At 41.6% G+C, this 24219-nt stretch overlaps 1 protein-coding gene across 2 annotated transcripts in view; it reads left to right on the top strand.

Moving 5' to 3' along the window:
- The first annotated feature begins 15241 nt into the window (after positions 1 to 15241).
- The window catches only part of MYH15 (myosin heavy chain 15), an 89865-nt gene continuing 80887 nt past the window's right edge, over positions 15242 to 24219 (top strand). Inside the window, exons 1-4 of one of the 2 annotated variants that reach the window (XM_053386279.1) lie at positions 15242 to 15358; positions 19296 to 19441; positions 20976 to 21079; positions 23453 to 23596. In XM_053386279.1, coding sequence (XP_053242254.1) covers positions 19351 to 19441; positions 20976 to 21079; positions 23453 to 23596 — 339 coding nt within the window. In that variant the 5' untranslated portion in view covers positions 15242 to 15358; positions 19296 to 19350. Of the gene's footprint in view, positions 15359 to 19295; positions 19442 to 20975; positions 21080 to 23452; positions 23597 to 24219 lie in introns of those variants that run through there. The other variant, XM_053386281.1, reaches the window with a different exon arrangement.

The raw sequence follows: 24219 nt of genomic DNA, 5'->3' as shown, positions 1-24219 counted from the left end.
TTTCCATATAAATCATTGTAGCAGTTTTCCAAAACTGATTTCACATAAAATTTACTTAATCCATTAACATCTTTCTTTTCATTTTAACTTTTATCCCTAGTATTCTACAACCTCACATATTTAAATCCTAGGCCAATCTGATACTCGCAAGTTATTCTATTTACGTTATCTTAACAATATTTAACTAAATAGTCTTTGAATTTCTTTCATTCCTCTTGATATTCCTCCTCCTTCTGGTCGCGGACTTTTCCGGTCAGGTCGGCTAGCTCCAAAAATCCATCATCTTCATAGGATTAGAATATTTTGTGCAGCCAATGGCCAAGATGAGTCTCTGTTCTAAATTTGAGAAGGAAAACAACTGGCATATGCTGGGCAATTCCCTTCCCACCACCACATTACCAATAATGAATAAAGCAACTATGTAAAATGGGGTTTCTTTTCTGTAAAGAATATATTAGATCTATATTGTTGAATGGGGGGAATTTATAACCCATCTTGAAAACCATTGTAAACAGTTAAAATTGTTAGGATTGGAATATCACTTGTAGCTTAATGGTGAATTTTGGACACAATGGAGATGTAAAAGATTTGGATTATCATAAAAGATGCAGGAGGAAATGATTAACAATAGGACCCACAAAGGGGAGGAGGGAAGTCCAGGAGATTCCTTGGAATCTTGTTTTTCTCTTGTATGTTCAATATGTGACTAAATTTTTAATTTGAAAAACCAAATTTGTAATAAAAAAACTATATTATTAATGCTCGTTTTATTTCCTTATCTATTTGCTAGTGCTACCAACTTATTTTGCTGCTCTTTCAATATGTCTACCCATTCAAATGCCAGACTTGGCAGTTTTCATCCGAATTTGGTTTATCAGAACTCATAAATGCTGAAAGAAACTTCATTGCTTTTTAATGCTCGAATACAACTGCAGATGAATTACATCTTTTCCCCAAATGCTCTCCTAATGATCCCCAAGCACTCTACACCCTTTGGCACTAGCTAGAAGCATCTGTCCTCAGGGCATGTGTCAGTTAAGATGCAGCTCTACTTGATGGTTAGAAGGGTGAGAGCTTTTTCGACAAGTGACTGTAAATAGCTGGAGCCAGGCTGATCTCTTCTCTATCAGAACCTGACAATTACATAGGAGAAGCTGCCTTCTACTGATTCAGGCCATCAGTCCATCTGTCAACAAAGAGGAGAAAATATGGAGGAGGGAAATGGGGTTACCTGGAAGGGGAAAGTGGTTTTTTCGGAGATGTTAATTTGAAGAAGAATTGATTTGCAGCAAGCAACCAAGATCAGCACCGAAGGAGGGAAGGAGTGCTGTTTCAATCAATTTTAAAAAATTTATTTTGTGGTGACCCACGTAAAAGAACATGCGTAGGGATGCCTGTACCTGATAAGCATGGAGTAAAGAGAGTAAGTAGGGAATGTTTTTCTCCTTTTCTCTACAAATGAAGCCATATGGCAGGAGATTTAGGGCAGACTGAGGCACGTAGAATACAAATAATTAGTATTGTTTTAATCTGCTTTAGTTTCAGTTGACCTTACCAAAAAAATATTCTTGGGATTTTTTTGAGGTTTGTAAGCTCTCTTTCCCCACCCCTGAGGCAAAAGATCTCTGAAAGTGTCATTTGGCTGCCCCAGCCTCAGAATGTAGCATCTTCATTCCAGGATCCCTTTCATATCAGAACTGGCTAGCCAGGAAGGAGGAGTGCTTTAAATGAGTCTTTGCAAAATAAGGTAAATACAATATGCCAAGATAATGGTTTCAAAGTAATGGCAAGTACAATACATTCGGGGCTCCAGCTCTGCATTATGTTATTAAAAACTAATTTTGTCTGGAGGCAGCTGTTGTGCTGGCTGGCTATTACGGTAAAATAGCTGGCTATATTGTTTATGTTAGTATTCAAGGGTTACATTTCAACTGTCTTATAAGACAGCCAAAAAGCTTTAACATCTGAAAGGAAATAAAAGGGCATAGTAATTTCAGACTCAAAAGGCTTATATGATAAACTTTGAAAAGCAACACTTATCAGTTACACTCGAGTCTAGCCTCATCGCAGGGGAAAAAGGTCAGGGGGTCATTGCTGTGCTTTTATTTGCCTTGTGTCAAGTGCTTTTATTGTTTCCCACTCTGCCTCCTGAGGACATGGCTTAGAAATACATTTCAATCAATTTTTAATTCATACCCAACCTTTGAAATTGCCTTTTCTCACCCCCTTGCTTTCAAAGTTTGCCCAGATTATGAATCCCACTCATTTCTAGACCACTTCATGCTGTTGCTGAAGGAGGCTCTCGATAGAACACAACTTACAACACAATAGATGTGCCTTTTTTCTGGCATTTAGAATCCACTTCTCTCCCTGATATAAAGTACATGAGATGGCGTTAAGATTCCTGTTGCACCTTAGATACGTTGCTGTTCGTACTGCAACAGATTAAGGACAAAATTAGTAGCCAAGGTGTGAGAGAGCTGCAAAATGTTAAGCAGCGTTAGAGTGGCCTACATTGGCTCATGACCTTGCTGCTTGGGTGGTTGTGGTATTTTAAACCCTTCTCTGATCATTTAGGATAAGACTTCTGCAATAAAAATGTAACAGATCTTAAACGAAATATGGATTATTGACAACATGAAAGTGCAGGGATACCCAGTTAAGCCCCACCCTGCATAATTGATCACAAGACACGGCGCATGCCCACCATTTGAATGGCAATGCCCATTAACTGGGGGGGGGCAGCACCCTCAAATATTTTAGGCGGGGCTGAAGGGACCTTGGCCCCAAGGAGTTGGCTCCTATGTGAAAGTGCCATAGTTTGATCAGTTGAAAGGAAAGCAAAATTTCCCAAATTCTGAGCTAGGGGCAAAGAAGGGAAGTGGAAGCAGGATGAAGTGAATGTGGAAGTCACATGGAGGAAGGGTGAAAGAAAATGGCAGTCTGGCGAAGGTCATGGGGTACAAGTTAAGTGTGAAAGAAGGAATGTCAAGAGACGAGTAAAAATTATTGGGAAAGTGTGTTTGTGTGTCAATATAAAAAGTTTTCCGCTTAAAGCCTCTAGATCAGTAAATTTTGACAAAATTGGGCATGCTATGTCATGCAGTCTCCAGAACAAATGTACATGAAGAAAACTGAACTCACTTCTCTACAAGGAAATCACAGCGGCAAAGAGCTTAGCAATTTCCAAGAGGGAGTAGATATTATTTTAAAAGTCAGTAATTATGGTTGGTTATGCCAATCTCTGCCCCCATCCACATCCATGCTGTGACTAGCTCTGCCCTTGCACCACTGCCTCAGTAAATTTTAGCCCTCCCAAGTGGGCCCTGAGGATGGAAAGTTTGAGAGCCCAAGATGAAGAGGAAAAATGTTAAACCAGGAGGACTCCAGTAGAAGTGCATTCATAAACCACTTAACCTGGAGACTTATGTCCTTCAAAGAAGGGGCTTTGAATTTGGAGCAGAATACCAGGCAAGAATTTTTCTTCTGAGTTGAAATCCTATCCCAGTACTCTCTATTTGTGAGAAAAAATGGTTCTAACAATCTAACAAGCTACACGGTGAATAGATTTATTCAGCTTTTTTTAAAAAAAAATATGTTTAGAGGTACTCTCATTTTCCTACCCATATTGAAATATGAGGCCAAACCTAGATTCACAAAATGTTTAGGGGTATGCGTACCCCGGTGTCCTCCCAGGAAAAAACCACTGGATTTATTTGAATAAGGGCTGCTTTGAACACTTTGACATAGAAGGCTTAGAAGAGACAAGAGGAAAATCCTGAGGCCACCCAGATTTAAGCAATGCTGTAAATTATGTAGTAACACTTCCCTCCCCCCGCCCACTCGCAGCAAGGTGTGATCTCACATACCTGTGGTATATGAGTGAATATCACCACAATGTTGCTGAGCAGATTGGGTCTTTCCCAATCAGTTGTTGTCTTTTTTCCTGGTAAAGTGAAAATCATTTCAACGAAACCCATACAATCAGCCCTGCCTGTGTGGCAGAGTAGGACACTTAATTTATAATAGACAAATTAGCAGGGGAATGATCAAGTAAGGATGCCTTTAGGAAATGCGTTTGTGGAAGAGGCATTTTGTTCTGTAGCCTCAACGGACAAAAGTCCGTTGGGGCAAAGTGAATAGTGGCATTATTATGAAGCTTACTTAACACTGCAAAAAGTTTTGAGAAACTTGGGTGCAATCCTGCCTAATCTCCTGGTGTTGAAGACTGAGGGGATGATCCTTCTGAGGGGCTTGGGCTTCAACTGTGCCTGCCTGGAACCAGTGCAGTAAAAAGAAAAAGGAAAAAAGGAAAACCATCACCCTCCTGTGAGCATCTGCCCAGAGACAATGGAGGACTCCTTACTCTGCACCTTCCAGGCCCCAGCTCATATTGTTCTGTTATATAGAATGTATTATAGAAATGTAAATATTGCAACTTGTTCGGATAAGTACCATCATTCATTTCTAAGACTTCTAAAGATTCTGAAAGCAAGCTTCAATTTTATTTAGAGCCACTTTTAAAACTAGGCAAACGTTGGCAAGCTAATAGAAAACTCAAGTGGTGGGTGACTGGCGGGTGATAGATGCATGTGACATGACTGGGTGGGGGACACTGTGGTAACAATAGACAAGCGCACTATCGGTGGGTGATGATTAAGGCAATGCAGACACAAACATTCTCCCTCTTGATTAGACAGATCAGCTGTTTTCTCCAAATTCTAATCCTGACTGGATGAGTTTTAAAAACAGAAATAAAATGCATTCAGTGTAATAACATCTTTGCTGGTGTAGTAGAGCACTCATTAGCAAAAAAAAGTTATAGCAAATAAATATTTTTCAGTGTGAACGGACTGCACAAATCTATTTCATTTTTTTAAAACCAAAAAACCTCCCAAACAAACCCTATAGGAACTTATGAATAGAAATTCATTTGCACGGGACCAACCTGTCAATCAGACCTGCTGTTCCATAAGGATTTGTGCATCTGTTTGATGTCTTTCAGTTAAATAGCAGCCCTTTATATCAGGCCATACCAGCTGCTTGGAATGTCTGTCGCCTTTATTTCAGAATTCTGTGGGCAAGATGCTGGCACAGCTCCAAGGGGTCCTTTCCCCCTTGGACTCTTGACCTAATTAATACCCCTCATAGGTGTCAACTTGGGGGGACCCTAAGTGTTGAAACACCCACAATTTTTTTACTGTGGGTGCCTGGCTAGTCGACCGAATGCAGCGTGCACATGACGTCACACAGCACAATGTCATGCACTTGCTGTGGCACGCCGTGTGATGTCACCAGTGTGACATGTGTGACATCACATGCAGATGGCTGACACCCACAATGTGGGGTGGAACCTGGCACACCTGATATCCCTATTGCACCTAGCAATATCTTGCCCACAATACTCATGATGTGCAGCTTGATGAAACACCTGTAAGGCTGAAGTGGCCTATGGCTAAGTTGGCTTTTCTCACGATTGGCATACATGTGTTAAAGAGGCATGTTGAGTCTTTTTCTATATAATACACATGGAAATATTACTGTACATCATTATGATTTTTTGTTTTGGTTAATTTAACAATGTGCAATAACAATAGAATTTTGGTTTAATTTTTTAAAATTAAAATTGTTGTCCTTTGCTACATTCTTGAACATGATATGAAATCAACTTTAAGAGAAAGAGAACTGAAGGACAGCCTTCACCATCATGATGTCCTTCAGGCAACCATCAGCCTCAGGCAGCACAGACTGCTTTCCATGTATATGTGAAGGCCTTTTCATCCACTGTGAGGCAACTCATGCAGTTCTCAGATTTAAAACCAGAAAAATAATGTTTTGGCTCTTCTACCAGGCTAGCTCCCGACTAGTACTCTCTGATAAGGGCTGGGAAATCTAGCTAGGCACTCTAGCTAGGATTCTTCTGCCAAATGGCTGAATAAGTGTATGGGAAATGCATTCGGACGACAAAATGTATTGAGGAGTTAGTGATCTGACACGGAGCACTTTCTGCCTCTGTTCCTTCCCCCTCCCGCACACTTGTTAAGTTTTTTGATGGTATGAGAACAGTCTTTAATGTCCTGAGAACATTGGGAGGAGGTGAAGCCCCACACACAGCTGCCTTAATCAGTTGTGGAGGATAATGCTGGGTACCTTCTTTGATGCTGGACATTGTTTTGAGAAAGTGAGGCACTGGGAGCAGGTGGCTAATAGGCGATCTGCACGTAACCAGTCTTGGAAGCCCCACAGGCTATCTGTAAAATTAGACGGTTTGGGCAGAGTTTCTCTGAAGCTCATGCAGAGACTGATTGGCTGCAGGGCTGTGCAAACGGGGGCTACCTGGGAGAGTCACTTCGCTGCTTCTTGAGGGCTTCCAAGTGGCAGGTTGAAGTGCTTGCTTGGTATGTATACATTACTTGCTGTTTTGGAATAAAATCTTTAAACTTTTCACTCACTTGTATATTTTGTTTTGCTTCTGAATCTCATTTTAAAAGAACCACAAGAAGCATGAGAAGTAGATACACATGACAAACCCCAAATACTTAATAAATGAATGGATTTCTTGGATTAACATCAGCGGTGATCTTCATCCCCCAGGTCCCTACCAATATTTGCAGGGGGGGGGGTTAATGTCACACGTCCCTTTGGACCCAGCTTTGGCTTTTGCCTTCTGTACTTGGAGCCCAGTAGTTGCTTCGTGAGTGTTGGTGATGACTAATAAGAGCTCCGAGAGCTCCATCAACCTCGCTTCCTGCAACTGAGTTCTCCCGCTAAAGGCATGACCTATTTAGAAGTTCTTAAGATACAATAATGATCAAATGTCAGCAGGACAGAATGAGTAATGACAGCTTTGAAATTTATCCCTACTTAGACTGGAATAGCTGGGGTTGGTGGGAGGGAGGAGTGGCACTTGCATAGGGTGTTTCAGTAGACAGTTGTGTGCTATGCTGCCAAGCACTCTTGTCCACTTGAAAACACATTAGAGATTAGGCGTGCCTTTGTCTGCTTGGAACCAGCGAAGTATGCAGCATTATTTTCCTTTTGCGACCTGAGAGTTTCTTTTGATCTCTTCTCCTGACGCAACTCCAAACTGTAGGCCTTTTTGAGGCCAAGGAACAATAGGGCATTTTCACACGGCATGAAACAGATCTAATTGCTTTTGCATACGCAGGGCAAACTGTCAATCAGGCGTTCGATAGGTGGCTTTCAAGAGTAAATCCGGCCATTTGCTCACCACCTGGGCACCATTTCAATGCATTTTTCATAGGTTGAGTAAAGAGCCCAGGAGAGCCTCAGTGACAAGCTGACCTGATTTCACAGTGAGCGAAAACTGCTAATTATGATGACTCCATTGCAAGGTCTGCATGCGCCGATTCTACAGATGGCCTGGTTCCCAGGGCTAAACCAAAGAAAATGGTGGAGGGCTGCTCTCAGATTTTCTGTGATTTCTGTGAGTTTTGGCAACTACCTGCAGTAGGGGTGATCTGCAAATTACCAAACGATCAGCCAGCAAAATATTGCCATTTCATTACTGTGGATGGACCTCTCTCCCTAAGGTTTTGCCTTAAGTAAAGGTAAAGGTACCCAGTACGGGCCAGTCTTGACAGACTCTGGGGTTGTGCGCCCATCTCACTTAAGAGGCCAGGGGCCAGCGCTGTCCAGAGACACTTCCGGGTCATGTGGCCAGCGTGACAAAGCTGCATCTGGCGAGCCAGCGCAGCACACGGAAACGCCGTTTACCTTCCCGCCAGTAAGCGGTCCCTATTTATCTACTTGCACCTGGGGGTGCTTTCGAACTGCTAGGTTGGCAGGCGCTGGGACCGAGCAACGGGAGCGCACCCCACTGCGGGGATTCGAACCGCCGACCTTTCGATCGGCAAGCCCTAGGCGCTGAGGCTTTAAAGAGATGCTCAAATAGAATCATGCTGCCAGAACAGGACTTTGAGGCAGAGGCCCTAGGACCCAGGACACCACTCAACAGAATGAGTAGGAGAACACTTTCCTGAATCTAAGCATTAACCATATGGTTGGTTTGAAAGCCACACTTAACAGTTTTGTATTTTTACAAGGGGTAGGGGAATGACTTTAAATGCAGAGATCATAGCTAATGGGACCAACATCAGCACTGGATATCCTTAGGCAGCTGCCAGGGATCCAGCACTTTGTGTGGGACCCACCTTTAATTTTTATTTTGGCTCACTGGTCACTGAGTCTATCTGTCATTTAAATTTTATGTTGTAGCATCACTCTGAGCAGGAATGGCCCACCCATGAGGCAAGGTGAGGCAACCACCTCAGGCAGCAGAATGCATGGGGGCAGCAGATCCAGAATGCATCTTCTGCTGCTGCCACCACTGCCTGCCACTGCCATGGTGGCCGTGACAGCTGTGGCATGCTCCTTAGAGGAAGGACCTGCTGTTTCCTTGGCAGCCCCTCCCCCCAAAATATTGCCTCTCCAGCAGCAGCCTCTTGGTGAACAGGTTCCAAAATGTCTTGGGCCAACCCTGGTTCTGTGAGGTTCAAATGGCAGCTGCTAGGCACCTGGTTGCTGCTCAGAGTGCTGATGCTGGCTGCTACCACTGCCATCTCTATGAAGTAGGCTTCCCAGGTCCCAGAGGAGAGGGCCTATCCAAAGATCTACTCACATCTGCCACTAAGCCTGGTTGTCACCAAGTGCTTCTCCATCTCCATGTGCTGCTTCAAGATATAGTGGCTTGCATCACTATCATCATCATTACAACTATTATTTCAATTTTTCATGGGCCCTTCACTATCTGGTCCCAGGGAAGGAGGCTACAACCATCTAAAATTCAATACTCAAAACAGTTCAAAACAAATTACAGTGGTACCTCGGGTTGCAGACGCTTCAGGTTACAGACACTTCAGGTTACAGACTCCGCTAACCCAGAAATAATACCTCGGGATAAGAACTTTGCTTCAGGATGAGAACAGAAATTGCGCAGCGGCAGCAGGAGGACCCATTAGCTAAAGTGGTGCTTCAGGTTAAGAACAGTTTCAGGTTAAGAACGGACCTCCAGAACAAATTAAGTTCTTAACCCGAGGTACCACTGTATAATCACAGGAACAGGATGGGTCCTGAAAACATGCCAAAGACCAGGGTAAAGAGGCGCATTTTCGGCATATGACAGAAACTGTATAATGAAGGTACCAGGTGCATTCGGTGTGGAGGAAATGCCACAGAAAGTGCCCTCTTCCAGGCTGCCAGCCCTCGAACACATGAGGGCAGTGCAACTACCAAGATGGCCCCTGAGAGGATCTGTAGGGAAAGATGTGGTCTTTCCTATAGTGGGGGCCTGAATCTTTCAGAGTTTTAAACAGTAATGTAAGCACCTTGAATTGGGCATAGAAATGAACTGGCAGTCCAAACTGACATGGACAATGCTTGACAATAGTAGGCAATTGCAGTTTCTCCGTGCTGGTCTTTTAATAAAAAACATGCTTCAGCACCCAGTCTGGAACAGATGTTCTATACCCAGGGCATTATATGGAAGAACAAAACTGTTGACGTCAGTTACCAATTTTTAAAAAATGCATCTAGTTCTTCATTTAGAAAGGAGTAAGGTGTCATAAGTAGATTTTACACAATCCAGACAACCACTCGAAGATTGTGGCACTCTATTTCACACTATCTCTGTGCCTAGAGAAGATAAATCTTATTACATTCTTTTTCCAAGAGGCAATGTTATTAAAAATAGACTAAACTAGTTGCAGGATAATTTATCAGCATTTCTTATGCGCTCTTGTTTTAACCTACCAATTAAAGGAATTTTGACCTTTCCACATAATTAGTTATGGTGTTTGTTTTGTTTCCAAATTTAACAAAGAAAAGTCACCTTTCCCATGAATTAGTTGGAACAACGGGAAACATAAAAATATGACTGAAATATTATCACATTGAAAACAGCCAAAGTTAGTAAAGAAAGCAAATTAGCCATTTCTGACAGCAGCAAGAACTTGAAATTATACACATGCCAACAGATAAGGAACCATTTATCGTCTCAGTATGGGGAAATGGTAGAAATGTTTCCACCAGCTGTACTTATTTGTGCAGTATCTGATTTTCTCACTATATTGCATTAAACATCCTGTGGATACTAAGTCTAAGAACTTTGCTGCTGTATACTGACTTTTGAAATTTGAAATGTTGATGATTAGAGGTCCCATCTGGGCATTCAGACTACTTGCATGTAGGGAGAGTAGGAAGTGTGTTGCAAAGTCCTGCCCCCTTCAGTCAGTCATCAACTCTCCCCGAGTGAGGGCAACTGAAGCAAGAAGCCTCTCTCCACTTGTGGAGTAGAGCAATTTATGTTCTAGACTCTAAATTGTGTGGAGTCTCTAGGTGTAAAAAAAGAGAAGAAGAATTTGGATTTGATATCCTGCTTTATCACTACCCCAAGGAGTCTCAAAGCAGCTAACATTCTCCTTTCTCTTCCTCCCCCACAACAAACACTCTGTGAGGTGAGTGGGGCTGAGAGACTTCAGAGAAGTGTGACTGGCCCAAGGTCACCCAGCAGCTGCATGTGGAGGAGCAGGGACACGAACCTGGGTTAACCAGATTATGAGTCCACCCCTCTTAACCACTACACCACACTGGCTCTGCTTCATAAAACACCCTCCAACTCACAGAGGGCTAAAAATGGACTGAAGGTGACACACTGGAGGGAGCAGAGCATTATTTGCACACATGCAAATAATTTGGACATCTAAATAAGGCAAAGGTGGCCAACCAATTAGGATTGTCTTTCTTCAGAACTTGTTGGAGCCAATCAGATTTCAGAACTTTGTGGGGATCTTTTCATTATTTTTGAAGACTGCCTTCTTGAGGCACTTGAGGTACAGGTTAATTACACTTCTTGACAGGGCTTCTGTCCCACACCCTGCCTTCACAACAATGTTCTCCTGGTTATAAACGAGGGGGTTGCAGCCCATCTTGTTTGAGGTAGCACCATTTAATCAAGCTCTCACAGGATCAATAATTCATTGCTCAAACAGGGTGAATAAAAAGGATAAATATACATACACCCATAAAAGGAAATAAAGTTCTCTATTCCTGATTTTTCTAAGTTGGGAAGGGTGTGTGGAATAGCTTCAAGGATCAGAGAATAAGAAAATAATAATATTTCATCTCCTCTTGTTTGTTTGTGTTTAAATGTTGGAGTGGGATACCTTCCCCCTGTGGCTCTGGTGTTCTCAAGGGTGTACATGACTCACAAAGAACTCTGTGCATATGGAACTTGGTGTTTTTTATGCTGTTTTCTACAAACAATAGGGGAACTTCTCATACATCCATAAAGCTCTTCAGCTCATTAAAAAGAAGAATGTAGCCATGCCATGTGGGAAGCTCAGCTGCTTATAAGCAGTTCCTAAACCCAGTGGAATACTTTGTTTTTACACTGCAACATTTTGGTATAAAATGTTTTGGGTTTTACAAAACCGGATGAAGGAGTGTTGACTCTCAGCACATTCTGGATACTTTTAACAACCTAACTGGAGATGGATCTCCATTCCAAGGCTGCTTTCAGGGACATTGGATCCGGTCATGCTTAGGGGAAATATGTTGAAAACAGGCTTTACTTAATTTACACTGGCTTTCCCTAATTTATCTGCTCTGCTTTTACTTCATGGTTACATCACATTGGACATTCCTCTGGTAGAATAATGTTGAATCAATTTGGCTGCTCAAGGCACTTTTGAATGCAAAAGAAAAAAGCTATTATTTTGAGTTTGTGTTTTCAGTGGAGAAAGAAGTATAGTGGATGGGCATTTAAATTGTGGTGATAGATTATAGAGAATGTGGCTTCTTCCGTGTTCAGGTGCACATTCATGCAATCTTATTTCAGCTATTGTTTGAAAGGTCTGCACCATGAATCCTGCCAGTAATTGGTGCCTACAGTTTAAAAAGTAAATAACAACTTCCTTCAAAGAGATCCAGTCCCTTTCCTACTGAACCTAATTATCTTGTTATTGGGTCACCAATTCTCAAAGCCTGTTGAATCAACACTTTTTGTGAAAGTCTTATCTTCTGCAAATCTTTATTGTGGCAAGCACTCTTCCCCCTGGGCAAGACGTTTTAAAGAGCACATTAGCAAGAGCAGATATAATCCGTAAACAATGGCTTTATACTTGGCTGGCTCAAAATAGCTAATTGCCTTTCTGAGTAGAATCTAGGAATAGAACATCTAACCTTTGCTCTCTCTCTTTTTTTACTGTTAGCAGCATTCAACGTTTGCACAAGCAGACTATTTGGAGCCTTGTTAGCACTTCGGCTTCTAGTCAACTTAACATAACTTGCAGTATTTCCATTCCAACAGGACATCCAGACTGCACATGAACCCTAAGGCATTCAAAGATGTGGGAAACTCATACACTTGAATGCCTCTATATTAATAAGGATTTTGGACCAGGAGCTATTATGGTCTGAAATGTACCTCTGAAGTCCTTAATGGCACATCATCAGTGGCCATGAGTGCTTTCTACCATCTTTGAATGGTCTGCCAATGGCAGCCTTATCTGGAGCATACATTTTTATAAGTTTGAGGTTTGAGAAACTGCATTCGCCACTTGCCGTTGAACACTAGAAGTGTGAGAAAGATCCTTAGAGCAACAGAAACATTAGGCACATTATTCAGGATTTTTTGTTTTTATTTGCTGTAGTTGAAGAGAAGTACTCTTTGTGGCAGCATAGACTTTGAAAGTCTTTGGGCTATTGTTATAAGTTCACAGCACAGCTCTTCAGCATCAATATCTTTGTTTCCATTGTGGATCGATTATTTTTCCAAATTCTTGCAGGCCCTAAGTCCATCATTAGTAGATTTTTTTTTAAAAAAAATTCCAAATAGGGAATTATATTGTTGCATCTGTTATATCAACAGATTGTATGGTCATGTCTAAGAAAACACAGGAGGAACCTACTGTACTTTGAATTTCTGCTTTAGATCTTATGGTGCCTCTTCTTGGGCCTCATATTCAAACTGCTATTTCTTTCTCCTTTTTCTGACTGTCTCAAGGTTTGGTGGTATTTCTAGCTCCTTGTGATCTCAGTAGCATTTATCAAAACTTTGAAAACTCTGCATCCCACAAGGGATTGATCACTCACAACTGGATTGTAGTTGAATTTAAATCAGCTTCCTTATTTTTCGGACGCTTGCTTGATGGGATGCTGTGATTCTGCACATAACTGTGGCCAGATGGGAAGTCTTGCTTCTAAGCTTCGCTTCTGCACATGATGCTGTACAGACTGTTCTCATACTAAGACATTCCCTCACCACCTTAGAATGTCCAGTTCACATTGAGTTCAGGAAAAACATTGTACTCTGACCTGTTCTTAATGCATAGTTGATCGCATCTACGGAACGTGATTACCATGCTCCTTTAAGTTTCCTATATCAATCATTAGTAATTGTTTTAAGTCCTATTATAATTTAATTAGGAGGTTTTCATGCCTGTCCAGTTCTGTACCTTCTTTCTCAGCCTTTAATCTATTGATGATTAATGTCTATATGCAACCCTTTGCTTTGTACTTGTGTTAACCAATCAGCGACGAGCACATATGTTGCTATGCTGTAATATTCAATAAAAGGAACTCCCCGACTCATGTTCGGGAGATGCCTCCCTGATGACACTCGCTACCTGTCTGTCGTTATTTCAACCCAACACTTGCTTGTAAGTTTGACTTCAAAAAAGGATGTTGTCCCATGTAACAAGGGAATCTCACAAACTTGAACTTACAAATTGTATCACCAAGGGCCTTAGCTTCAATTTGGGAATTATTTCCAGATAAACCTTTTAGGCTTGTGTCATCAAAGATTTAAAAAGAATGCATTTCATGGTACAAAAGAAGGGCACATGGGTTTATGTCCAGGACCGTCTTTTAGATGCCATTTTCTTTGCTTTTCATGTCACTCCCATCATCATAACCTTGATCATGCAAATTCCCAACTGGTAATCTCATTTGCTCAAGCTGTCCAAAACAGTTTCTGTTATAAAGGCACCTGTAGTCTCCTTTAGAACAATTCCCAATAAATATTATCTTAGATAACCTCAGGCCCAGACATATCATTATCTGATTGTTTGATTACATCAACATAACACACAATTATTGTCATTTCTTCAACATGACTAACATCAGGTGTGAAGTCCAGAATAATTGAGTAGTTTTCATTGAGAAGGTAAATCTGTGTCTGGATGCTACCATTGCAGATAAGGGCTCACCTGATTGAACACTGTACCATACGAAACATGCCCCCTGCACAGAAAACATATGGTATTTTTGAGCCCAGACTTGCTCCTGATAGGCTTGTTTTCTATGTGCAGGGTACTCTAGGGATGTGGCCAGAAGTTGCACAGTCTGGACCACAAGTTCTCTATGTCAGTCAGATCTACATCATCTAACTATCCAATTCTCTGACTTTACTAGTAAATAAAACACTTTGTACTATGCGTGTATTAAATTCCAATGGCTTTGAAGGTTTATAAACTATTTTGGAGCACACTTGTGCATCCCAATCTAGAGAGACATATCAGGATATGGATATGACTTCTTCTTGCAAAACCCACTTTTCTGGACTGGAAGCAACAGTGGGTAGCATCTAAATGCTCCCCCCTATCCACATTCTGGCACATGAATAGTAGCTTGAAGGATGTTTCTTTCAAACTGGTGTGCTGTTAGTTCCAAGTAGGCCCTGGAAAACATATTTTTCCAAGTCACCCTCCTATGCTATTCTGTAAACTGCAATACCACGAGTAGAATTTTCCCAGGTGATCAAAGTGATACAGGGATAGGCAGTCTTTCAGTTCATATGTATGTACGTTTGTTCATGCAGTCTAATGAATGCTTGTGTTTGTGTTTGTGTGTGTGTGTGTGTGTTGGGGAGGGGGTCGTCTTTTGACATGCTCTTCTTTCCTCTCCTCCATGCATGTTCTCTCATTGAATTGTTCGTCTGCAGAGGGCTATGAGCTTTCCTTCCTGAAAAGTAACATCTCAACAATCCTTGAAAGTTACTGGCTTGCAGTTCGTAGTTTTTCTGTTGAAGCGAGCTATGATTAAACAAAATTCTGCCCCCCTCCCCAAATTAAAAAATAAAAACAATGTATATTGCTTAATGAAAGGATGCTGAAGATAAACCACATATCAAGTAGCAAACCACTCCCCTTAGAATGCCACACATGCTGAAGTGCTTTGTGTTTTTTTCCTCTTCTTCTTCCAGGGCCCAGAAGACAAATATAGAAACAAGGGGAGCTGTTGATGCCCTGTACAACGTTATCATCAATGACCTTGGTAGAAGGTGTATATAAAGTCCAGAGCAAGCACAACCCCCTTACTTGGTCCTTTACTTTTCAGGGTAGGTACCAATCTCTCTTCTAAATATATATATATTTGTAGTCCAGAGTGCTGTAACCTTTTCTCAGTATTGTATTTTATGCTGCTAAGATGTAAAGGTTTTAGTTCTGATAGCCGTGTTTAAGTAGCTCTGTGATGCTGCCAGCCAGCATGGGGGCTCCGGGAAGAGATCTTTCTGCTGAGACCCACAAAGCCAAACGCTCAATCAGCTGGAAAGAACCATATTCCTTTTGAAAGGAGATTCCTGTCCTTGGTATGCTGAGGATGGGTTGATCATTTATTATATGCAAGTCATGTTTTCTATCTTTCCAAATACCTTAGGGAGCTTTTCAGTTATACAACTTAAATGCTCCTGTGGATCAGCTAGCTAAAACATGCTTAGATGAAAACGAGGCTGGAGCACCTTAGAAAATGCACAGCCTAAGCCAGTTTTCAGTGATATTGCAGACAAGAAAACACTGGTTGGGATTGTGGAGGGCAAAAAAATACAAATTTTTGCTTTGGGTTTCAGTGGGGAAATCATTCCTTTTAACTTCTCGTTGTGTTTCACTCCCCGCCCCCTCCAGAGGCTTTATTTCTTTCAGAGACTATAGGCTGCCCCATAAATTTTAATCCTCCCCCTTTCAGTCCTGAGCTTTCATACCCACACCAGCATTCATGCCCAATACCTGTTTAGCCCAGGAAGTATGCCCTAGTTAAACTTTCTATAACCATCACATCATTCATTCTGTGCATGCAATGCATTATTCCCTGGGAATCTGTGAAACTTAACTAATACTGAAGCGCGTCAATGAATGAGAGAGTCTCTTATGAGTCAACTCAGTTCCAGGTGGTTCAGTCTGCAATCCTTTACCTAAGAATGAACCCTACTGAACTCACTGGGACTTACTTCAGAGTAGACTCATTTAAGAGTGCAGTTTCAGTCTCTGATGCATGGACACATACAGATTTGAGACAGTGAAGACACGAGAAAGAAATCCTGCAGTGTTCTTATATTTGGTAATGAGATTGCAAGCTTGGGCCAATTGCTATTGATGTAGTCTAAAGTTAATGAGGCCTCTGGTACATAGAGGTTAGGTGAGCTTTCTGCCTTCTAGTTTTTAACAAGGCTGTCTTGTTGTAACATCATGCATTGACTGTTAGAGCATTTGTCTAAAGTTAATGATGAATGACAACAGCACATACACTTCAAAACAGAAAAAAAATCTTGCAACTGAACCAGAATATTTTGCTCACTTGTTTCAATAATAAAATAGCATTCGCTGCACCCAAATATAGTACCCGTTGAGAAAAACCCAGTGCCAATTTAATGTTTCCCAATGCAACTCTTCTCCCAGTTGGTACTTGATTTTGGAGATGAAAATATATCACAGTGCTAGAACCTGCTGCAGCAAGATCCGAAGGGACAGTTTTAATACAAAATTCACTTCGGTGCAGGATGAGAATAATGCACAAAAATGAATGAGAGCCGAATGGCTATTTCATTTCCCTTTAAATGAAACTTCTCATTTAAAGATGGCTGTGATTTCAGGCACAGGGAGAGTGATGTTTCAGCACTTCCATTATAAACCTGTAAATGGTTTTCATTCTAGCTGGTCTCTGCTGGCCTACATAGATGGAAAAACACAAGTATCGCATGACTACAGACTGTTCTGTCTTGAATCTTGTGTTAACTGAAGGTTAAAGTTAGCTATCTTCCCCCAGATTGCTCTTCTGTCCTTCTACCTATACACTACGTCACTAAATACAGAAGGCTCATTATCCAAGGGTTAAATATTTTATTATTTAGAAAGCAAAACACACAAGGATTCCCGCCCCCCCCCCGCCCATGACTACCACAAGTATTCTGGGATGAATAAGATAAAAGGACCTGTTAAAGGTGACAATCTTGTGCATACGTACCCCACTGAACACAACAAGACATTGTTCAAAGTAGGTATCCTTAGGATTGTACCGTTAATAAACTTAATGCCATTAATCTGCTACTCTTTAAGGGCTGCATTTTTGGGAAATGTCTTAGTTTCTGCATGCAGAGAAAATTGATTACTCCCAATCAATTTCCTTCCAGAAGCAGTTCTTTATTTTCTGACTATAGATCACTATTGCAGCTTGTTTTGAGAAATCTACCAGATGTCGCACTAGATGGGAGACAGACATAGGGTTTGCTCAACTTGGCCTGCTCTACTGTTTTGTAAAAAAGTGAACTCCTTTAATCACACACAGATTCCTCATCAAGCAGTCTATGTATTGCTGAGCCATGAGAGCAACTGATGATCTTGTAAAGAACATTGTGTTCATGGCTTATATTGCCAGCTCTACCTATGTCCTTAGAAAGCCAGCACCAGTCTAGAATAGACAAATACTAGGCAAAATGAACTGATGATCTGACTTAGAATAAGGTAGAGACGAATTTTTGGAGTACAAGCTAAAACGATAGGCCGTTTGTTTTGTCTATGTTTATTGAATTGTCTTTTGGATATGTTGTGAGTTGTCTTGAATATAAATGAATTAAAGCTCTCAGTGAAGATTAATTACAATAAGTAAATACAATAAATATGCATAGGAGTGCAGCAAAAAACAGAGAAAGGAATAGAAATATTTTAAAGAAATAAATTAAAATTCCTTCACCAGTGAATGATCACAGAGTTTTCTTGCATTTGTGGCTAAGGAAAGGGCCTTTAGACCTGAGTCTTTGTATCTTTATACATGCACGCACGCATGCACGCGCGCACGCACACACACACACACTTTATTTCTTGCAAATCTTAATCAGATTGAAGAAACGACCTGTTATCCAGGTCAAATTTCAGCCCTGAAGTCACAAATCTCTACTCATTCACCTGAGAGTTGGGCAGCATTTGCAGCTTGGCAGAGCCCTGCTGCCACCTTCTGGCTTCCATGTGCCAGGCTCCCACAGCCAATGGGAGATGTGCTGCCTCTCCCATCAGCTGAGGAAATTAAAACTGGCCTGCCTGCCAACTGGCCAATCACAGGTGGGCCTGTAGGTGGTGCTGGGGTGGGTGGGTGGGCAGGCGGAGCTGACTGAGACACCAGAGGAAGTCTTTACTCAGGTCTGCTCCCTGGCCATTTAAAGTGGTCCACCTCCTTGCCTGGCACTGCAGTTGCCTTTCAGATTTCCCTCCCTCCTTCCCTTGCCCCTTGGCTTCTTTCTTTGTACTGGTATTCGATTGACCTTGCTATGGATTGCTTCAGTCTCCGTATTTGGGGCCAGGGAGGAATTTCACCCTCAGGCTAATTGGGCCTGTCTGGTTTGTTTGCCTTCCTCATAGCAATCATCACAACCTTGGTGGTTATGGCATTGGGTTTGATCCTTAGTCTTTGCCCAAGGGGAAGACCCCTCCGTGGCAGTGAGGTATTCTATTAAATGAATCCGGGGGAGGAGCTTCTGTCCATACACCCAGGTGGCAGTTAAGGGCCATAGCACTCCCTAGCATGGCAAAACTGTCAGATGGTATCCATTTGATGTATGTCATAGGTCATCCTTTAGCAGGCTTGACCCACTAGCTAACCAGCAGGCAGGCTGGATAATAGCAGAGATGCTCAATACCATGCCAGACTTGCATCCGTACTCAATAAAGTTGTGGTCTAATTTGTACCCATGATGCTTCTCTGAGTCCTTGCTTTAATTGTTGCAGTGGATAAGAGGGTGGTGAGCAGCATTGCCTGGGCACGCAACAAACCAACTCCGAAAATGTGTGGGATTAATTTTCCATAACCCTGTACAACTACAACTTATCTCTCAAATACCACATTGCAGGCAGCTTTTAGCTGTGCAGAACAGAGTGATAGACACACATTTAAAAAATAAATGTATGCATAGTTCAGCTTTCCCTGGAAACAGCTGCCATGTGGAAGTGCTATATATCGCTCTGCTTTGGATATAAGATAGATAGATAGTAATTTTGTTGTTGTTACAGGCTAGATTGCTTTGTTTTTCTTTTGGGGAGTACAACTTTCAGCTTGCTCGCCAAGATGATGGACATGTCGGAATTCGGGGAAGCTGCTCCCTTCCTCCGGAAAAGTGACAAGGAGTTGATGGTGTTGCAGACTGTGGCTTTTGAAGGTAAGGTGTTAGTTGTTGATTCTGCCATCAACCAGGAAGGCTGAATGATGCATACTTCTATAGCTTATGATTAGAAGTTCTATCGTAAAGGGCTAATGTCTTTACAGCAGTCTGTTTAGACTGGTGACCCTTATACTTCTGCACTTTTAAAAAATGTGCATTTATTCTGCTGGTCTGACCAGCTGCATGTTCCATATGTAGCTTAAATTGCACTGCAATTTGAATATATAATAGGTAACCTTTCCATTTTACTTGACAAGACCCCCTTTTCCGCACTGATGTTGTGATTATTCTGATGTCAAGATCTTGCAAGAAGGGTTGCAGAACTTTGATGTTCACCATCTCAAAGTAAAAAGTAACATTGTCTGGAAATAGCAAAGCAGCTCTTAGCCAGCTCGGAGAACATGTATTGTTCTTAATGGTATTTTAAGAAGGTAAGTACGTCTATTGCATGTGGGTGACATATGGCCTGCCTGGTTTCAGTGTGTGCTTTTAGACATCAAAGCAAAGAACACACAGCTTCCAGGCATTGTTCTATAAGCACCAACTAGCTGGAACCAGAAAAAACTTAAAAGCAACAGAGTTCAGAGCGTGATGCCACGCCTTTAGGGTGATAAGAAATGGCTGAGGTCATTTGCAGCTCTTATGACTTGCACTGCATACTGTAAGATCAACAGTGCATCCATGAAGTATACTCTACCCTGTGGTATGATAGATTTGGCACTGTTACATTGTGATGATGTGCAAATGTGTCAATTACTGCATCCCTGATTCTTGAATTTTCAGCTTGTGTTTGTTGGCTTCTTTGATTTGAGCAATTCATAAAAGCAAATGCTCCAAAAATGTTTCAAGTAAAAAGTATGCTAGTGTAAGAGGGTGGAGCAATGGGGAGTGGAACATACTTGTCAATTACTCAAATTCCAAACAATCAAATTGTAACCTGTGAATTGCACACTTCCTTGCATTTTGCTGAGGTTAACCAAAAGCACATTTGGGTTGTTGTTTTTTTGTAGTGCAAAAATGGTGCAGTAGGCACAGGTTATTCATCTTCTGTCTGGAAGGACCAATGCAAGTGGAATATAGTATTCAGGAAAATGAACTATGAGCTGGAACATCTCTAGTTAAAATCTCACTTGAGCTGCTAACACAAATGATGGTCTTGTGCAACCATAGGCAAACTCAGTCCTCCAGATGTTTTGGGACTACAATTCCTATCATCCTTGACCACTGGTCCTGTTAGCTAGGGATCATGGGAGTTGTAGTCCAAAACATCTGGAGGGCCGAGTTTCCCTATGCCTGGTCTTGTTCAAGGCCACTGCCCGCTTCAACACCTTCCCAATCTGAAGGAGGGTCAAAGCGCCACCTTACCTTTCAGGGCTGTTGTAAGGATTACTTGTGCTCTGAACACATACAAAAACAACATAATTCTATTCTATTAATTAATATTCTATTATATACAATTCGTAATTTATTTTGCAATGTTCAGTATCAAATATTTTTGCATAACAATGAAGGACTCATTTTTCTATGCCAGGGAAGAAGAAATGCTGGATTCCAGATGAGAAGAAAGCTTATCTTGAAGCTGAGATAAAAGAGACTGGCGGTGGCAAAGTCACTGTTGAGACTGCAGACGGGAAGGTAAAGAGCCCCCCCCCCCGTTTGATTAGTCACAAGAATAAAGCATTCTAGACATAATGAGGACAGAGAAACAGTTTTTGCTGCGTACAAACTTAGGCCAGAATCAGTTAAACAGAAAGAAGCAACAATCCGAGGAAGGGATGGAGGATCACACAAGAGAGAACCGTATAGAGAGCTGGGGATTTCCTTGCTGCTTCGCCATGTACGATCTCACTGTGCTTCTAAAACCAAGGGCCAAAATGCGTGTTAAGCTCAACGCATATATATACAGCTACACCTCCAGATTTTTGCTGTGTGAGGAAGAGCCTGATATCTATCCAGACCGCAGCACAAGGGAAAGGGAGGCTTATCTCTCTTCCCCCAGCCATGTTCACGATGAAAATCCTCTCCCTCCCCCCCCTTCCAGTATAGCTAGGAAGCTTAGGCAAAAAAGTTCACAGTGGGATATTTTTCTCTAAGCCTCCTAGCTCTTTGTGTGTATGTTATCTTCATACATCCAGGAGCCTATAAGCAATTGCCTATAGGCGCACATGGGCTTATGAGACTCACAGTCTTGTGGGGGGGACGACCCTACAGATATGCCGCTTATTGGTACCTGCATGTGGGTAGCGTATGAGGAGCCCCCTGCATTTATGTGAAAGCATTTTTGTTTAAGCTTCTACCCATGGCAGTTGGGGTGACTGGGGTGGCACATATGGAAGCCATAAACATCTCTCTGTGATTCCTACGGAATACATGAACAAGGCCTTAGTATATTTAATTTGTTTTTATATTGTATGCATCGACCCAAAGGATTAAGCAAGAAAGTCTTTTAAAATCGCTGTTGACACAAACAAATGAATAAAACCTGAGAGAGGTTTAGTCATGAGTTTGCAAAATATAATAATAATAATAATAATAATAATAATAATAATAATAATAATTATTATTATTATTATTATTATTATTATTATTAATTTACACCCTGGTCACTCTGGGTGGCTCCCAACAGAATATTAAAAACACAATAAAACATCAAACATTAAAATTTTCCAATACAGGGTTGCCTGCAGATGTCTTCTAAAAGTCAGATAGTTGTTTATTTCCTTGACATCTGAAGGGAGGGCATTCCACAGGGCGGGTGCCACTACCAAGAAGACCCTCTGTCTGTTTCCCTGTAACCTCACTTCTCGCAGCGAGGGAACCGCCAGAAGGCCCTGGGAGCTGGACCTCAGTGTCCGGGCTGAACAATGGGGGTGGAGACACTTCTTCAGGTCTACATGAAACAGATGCACTGAATTAAGGTTCACCAAATGCATCATTGCTATGACCTGTAGACTGAATTGGGACATAGGTTTTTTATTTATTAAATTTCTACCCCACACCATGGTCCCGCTCACACAGGACACTAAGCCAAACCATGGCTTAGCATGAGTGAGCAAACATATGGGTTTCTGGGCTACTCCTTTGATCATGACCTTCTCTCCAGGATCATGACCTTTGCTCCTGCACATCTGGTCATGGCTTGTACTTAGCCATGGATTAACCTAGCATTACGTGTGAATCAGGTCCATGTGAGTTAATTGACTTACCAATACTAGGATGTCTCTGATATCAACAACTGTCCTTTGTGAATAATGAAAATTATTAATGTAATTGTCGTGGTCTGTACTTTCTGCATTTAATTTTTTTTCCTGACCTCACTGTTTACAATCACCGCTATCCCACCACCACTTGTATATCTACCTACAACGCAGGGTAACACTTAATGTGCTTGATTAAATGGACCATCACCCACACCACTCTTTTGTCATAATAAATTTGTTAGTCTTTATGATGCCACAAGGGTCTTCATTGTTTTTGTTGCCATGGTCTAATATTGCTACCCCTCTGCAAGTAATTTATCTACAAACTATAATGCTTAGTAACTGTTATGTCTTCATTGGTTCCTGTTTTGTTTTAAAATCACAACAGCTTCAGGTTAATGCTTTGCTAAATCCTTCATAGGCAAATTGGGATAGCATTTAGCTTATAACCATTTCTCAGTGTTTAACTACTTTCTCCATCTTGCTTTTTAAACTTCAGATGGCCATCATCATTATTGCTTTGTTAAAATCATGTATTCTACTGCTTACAACAGTGGGTGGCAGTATCCAACAAACTGAAATGGATAAGAGATGCTTTTTCTTTTTTTCTTTTTTGATCAGTCTCCCAAGAGACCAGATATTTAGGGTTGCACAGAAGCCTTCAAAGTTGAGTTTCCATTTGTGGGCAGCCTGTCCTTGAAAGTAATCCTTAAACAATCTTTTAATTTTTAAAAAAAGTGTTGTCAAATCGCTCTGTAGTACAGGAAGTTTGGAAAGGCCGTGGTTACAGTGTTCCCTTTTCTTGCAGACAGTCACTTTGAAGGAAGATGATGTTCAACAGATGAACCCTCCCAAGTTTGACATGATTGAAGATATGGCTATGCTGACCCACCTCAATGAGGCATCTGTGCTGCATAATTTGAACAGACGCTACAGTAACTGGATGATCTATGTATGAGTCATTCATTGATTTTCATTTAAAACTGCATGTTGAATTGCATCTCCATTGTGCAAGATAAGAATCAATACTGCCAGATGGACATTCTGACCTTTGACCCCTTTGTGGTTCCTGTTCCTGGCTTATTATGCATGAGGGACTCTCCTCTGTATACTCTCTGCTCCCTTGTATATTCACTTCTGTGATCTTCCTTTGAAACTGAGTTTCTGGTGCACGCTGCTGGTCAGAAGTTTCCAGAATAACCGTTGACAGGCAGACAACCAAAATACCCTTGGGGTTCAGTTCTCTCCCCCCAAAGTAGGTTAGCTCTCTATACCCCTGTCAAGGGGTAAGGAGCTTATTGCTGCACATAGTGTCAAGTATGTGGTTAAAAGGAGTGGTAGATTGTGTCATAAAATTGTAATTCTGTATGAGTTCTCCGGCAACTGCTTGAACATGGATGATCTGTCATTTGAGCCTTTACAATTGCTCAGAATGCATGTTACGGAATGGTTGCTATTTTGGAACGCCCCGCCCCCCAAGAACATAAGAGGAGCCTATTGGGTCAGGCCAGTGGTCTATCAAGTCCAGCATCCTTTTCTCATAGTGGCCAATCAGCTGCTTATGGGAAACCTTCA

The sequence above is a fragment of the Podarcis raffonei genome, chromosome 4 (assembly GCF_027172205.1).
Source record: "Podarcis raffonei isolate rPodRaf1 chromosome 4, rPodRaf1.pri, whole genome shotgun sequence".
Taxonomy (NCBI): domain Eukaryota; kingdom Metazoa; phylum Chordata; class Lepidosauria; order Squamata; family Lacertidae; genus Podarcis; species Podarcis raffonei.
This window is presented reverse-complemented; position numbering and strand designations above follow the sequence as displayed.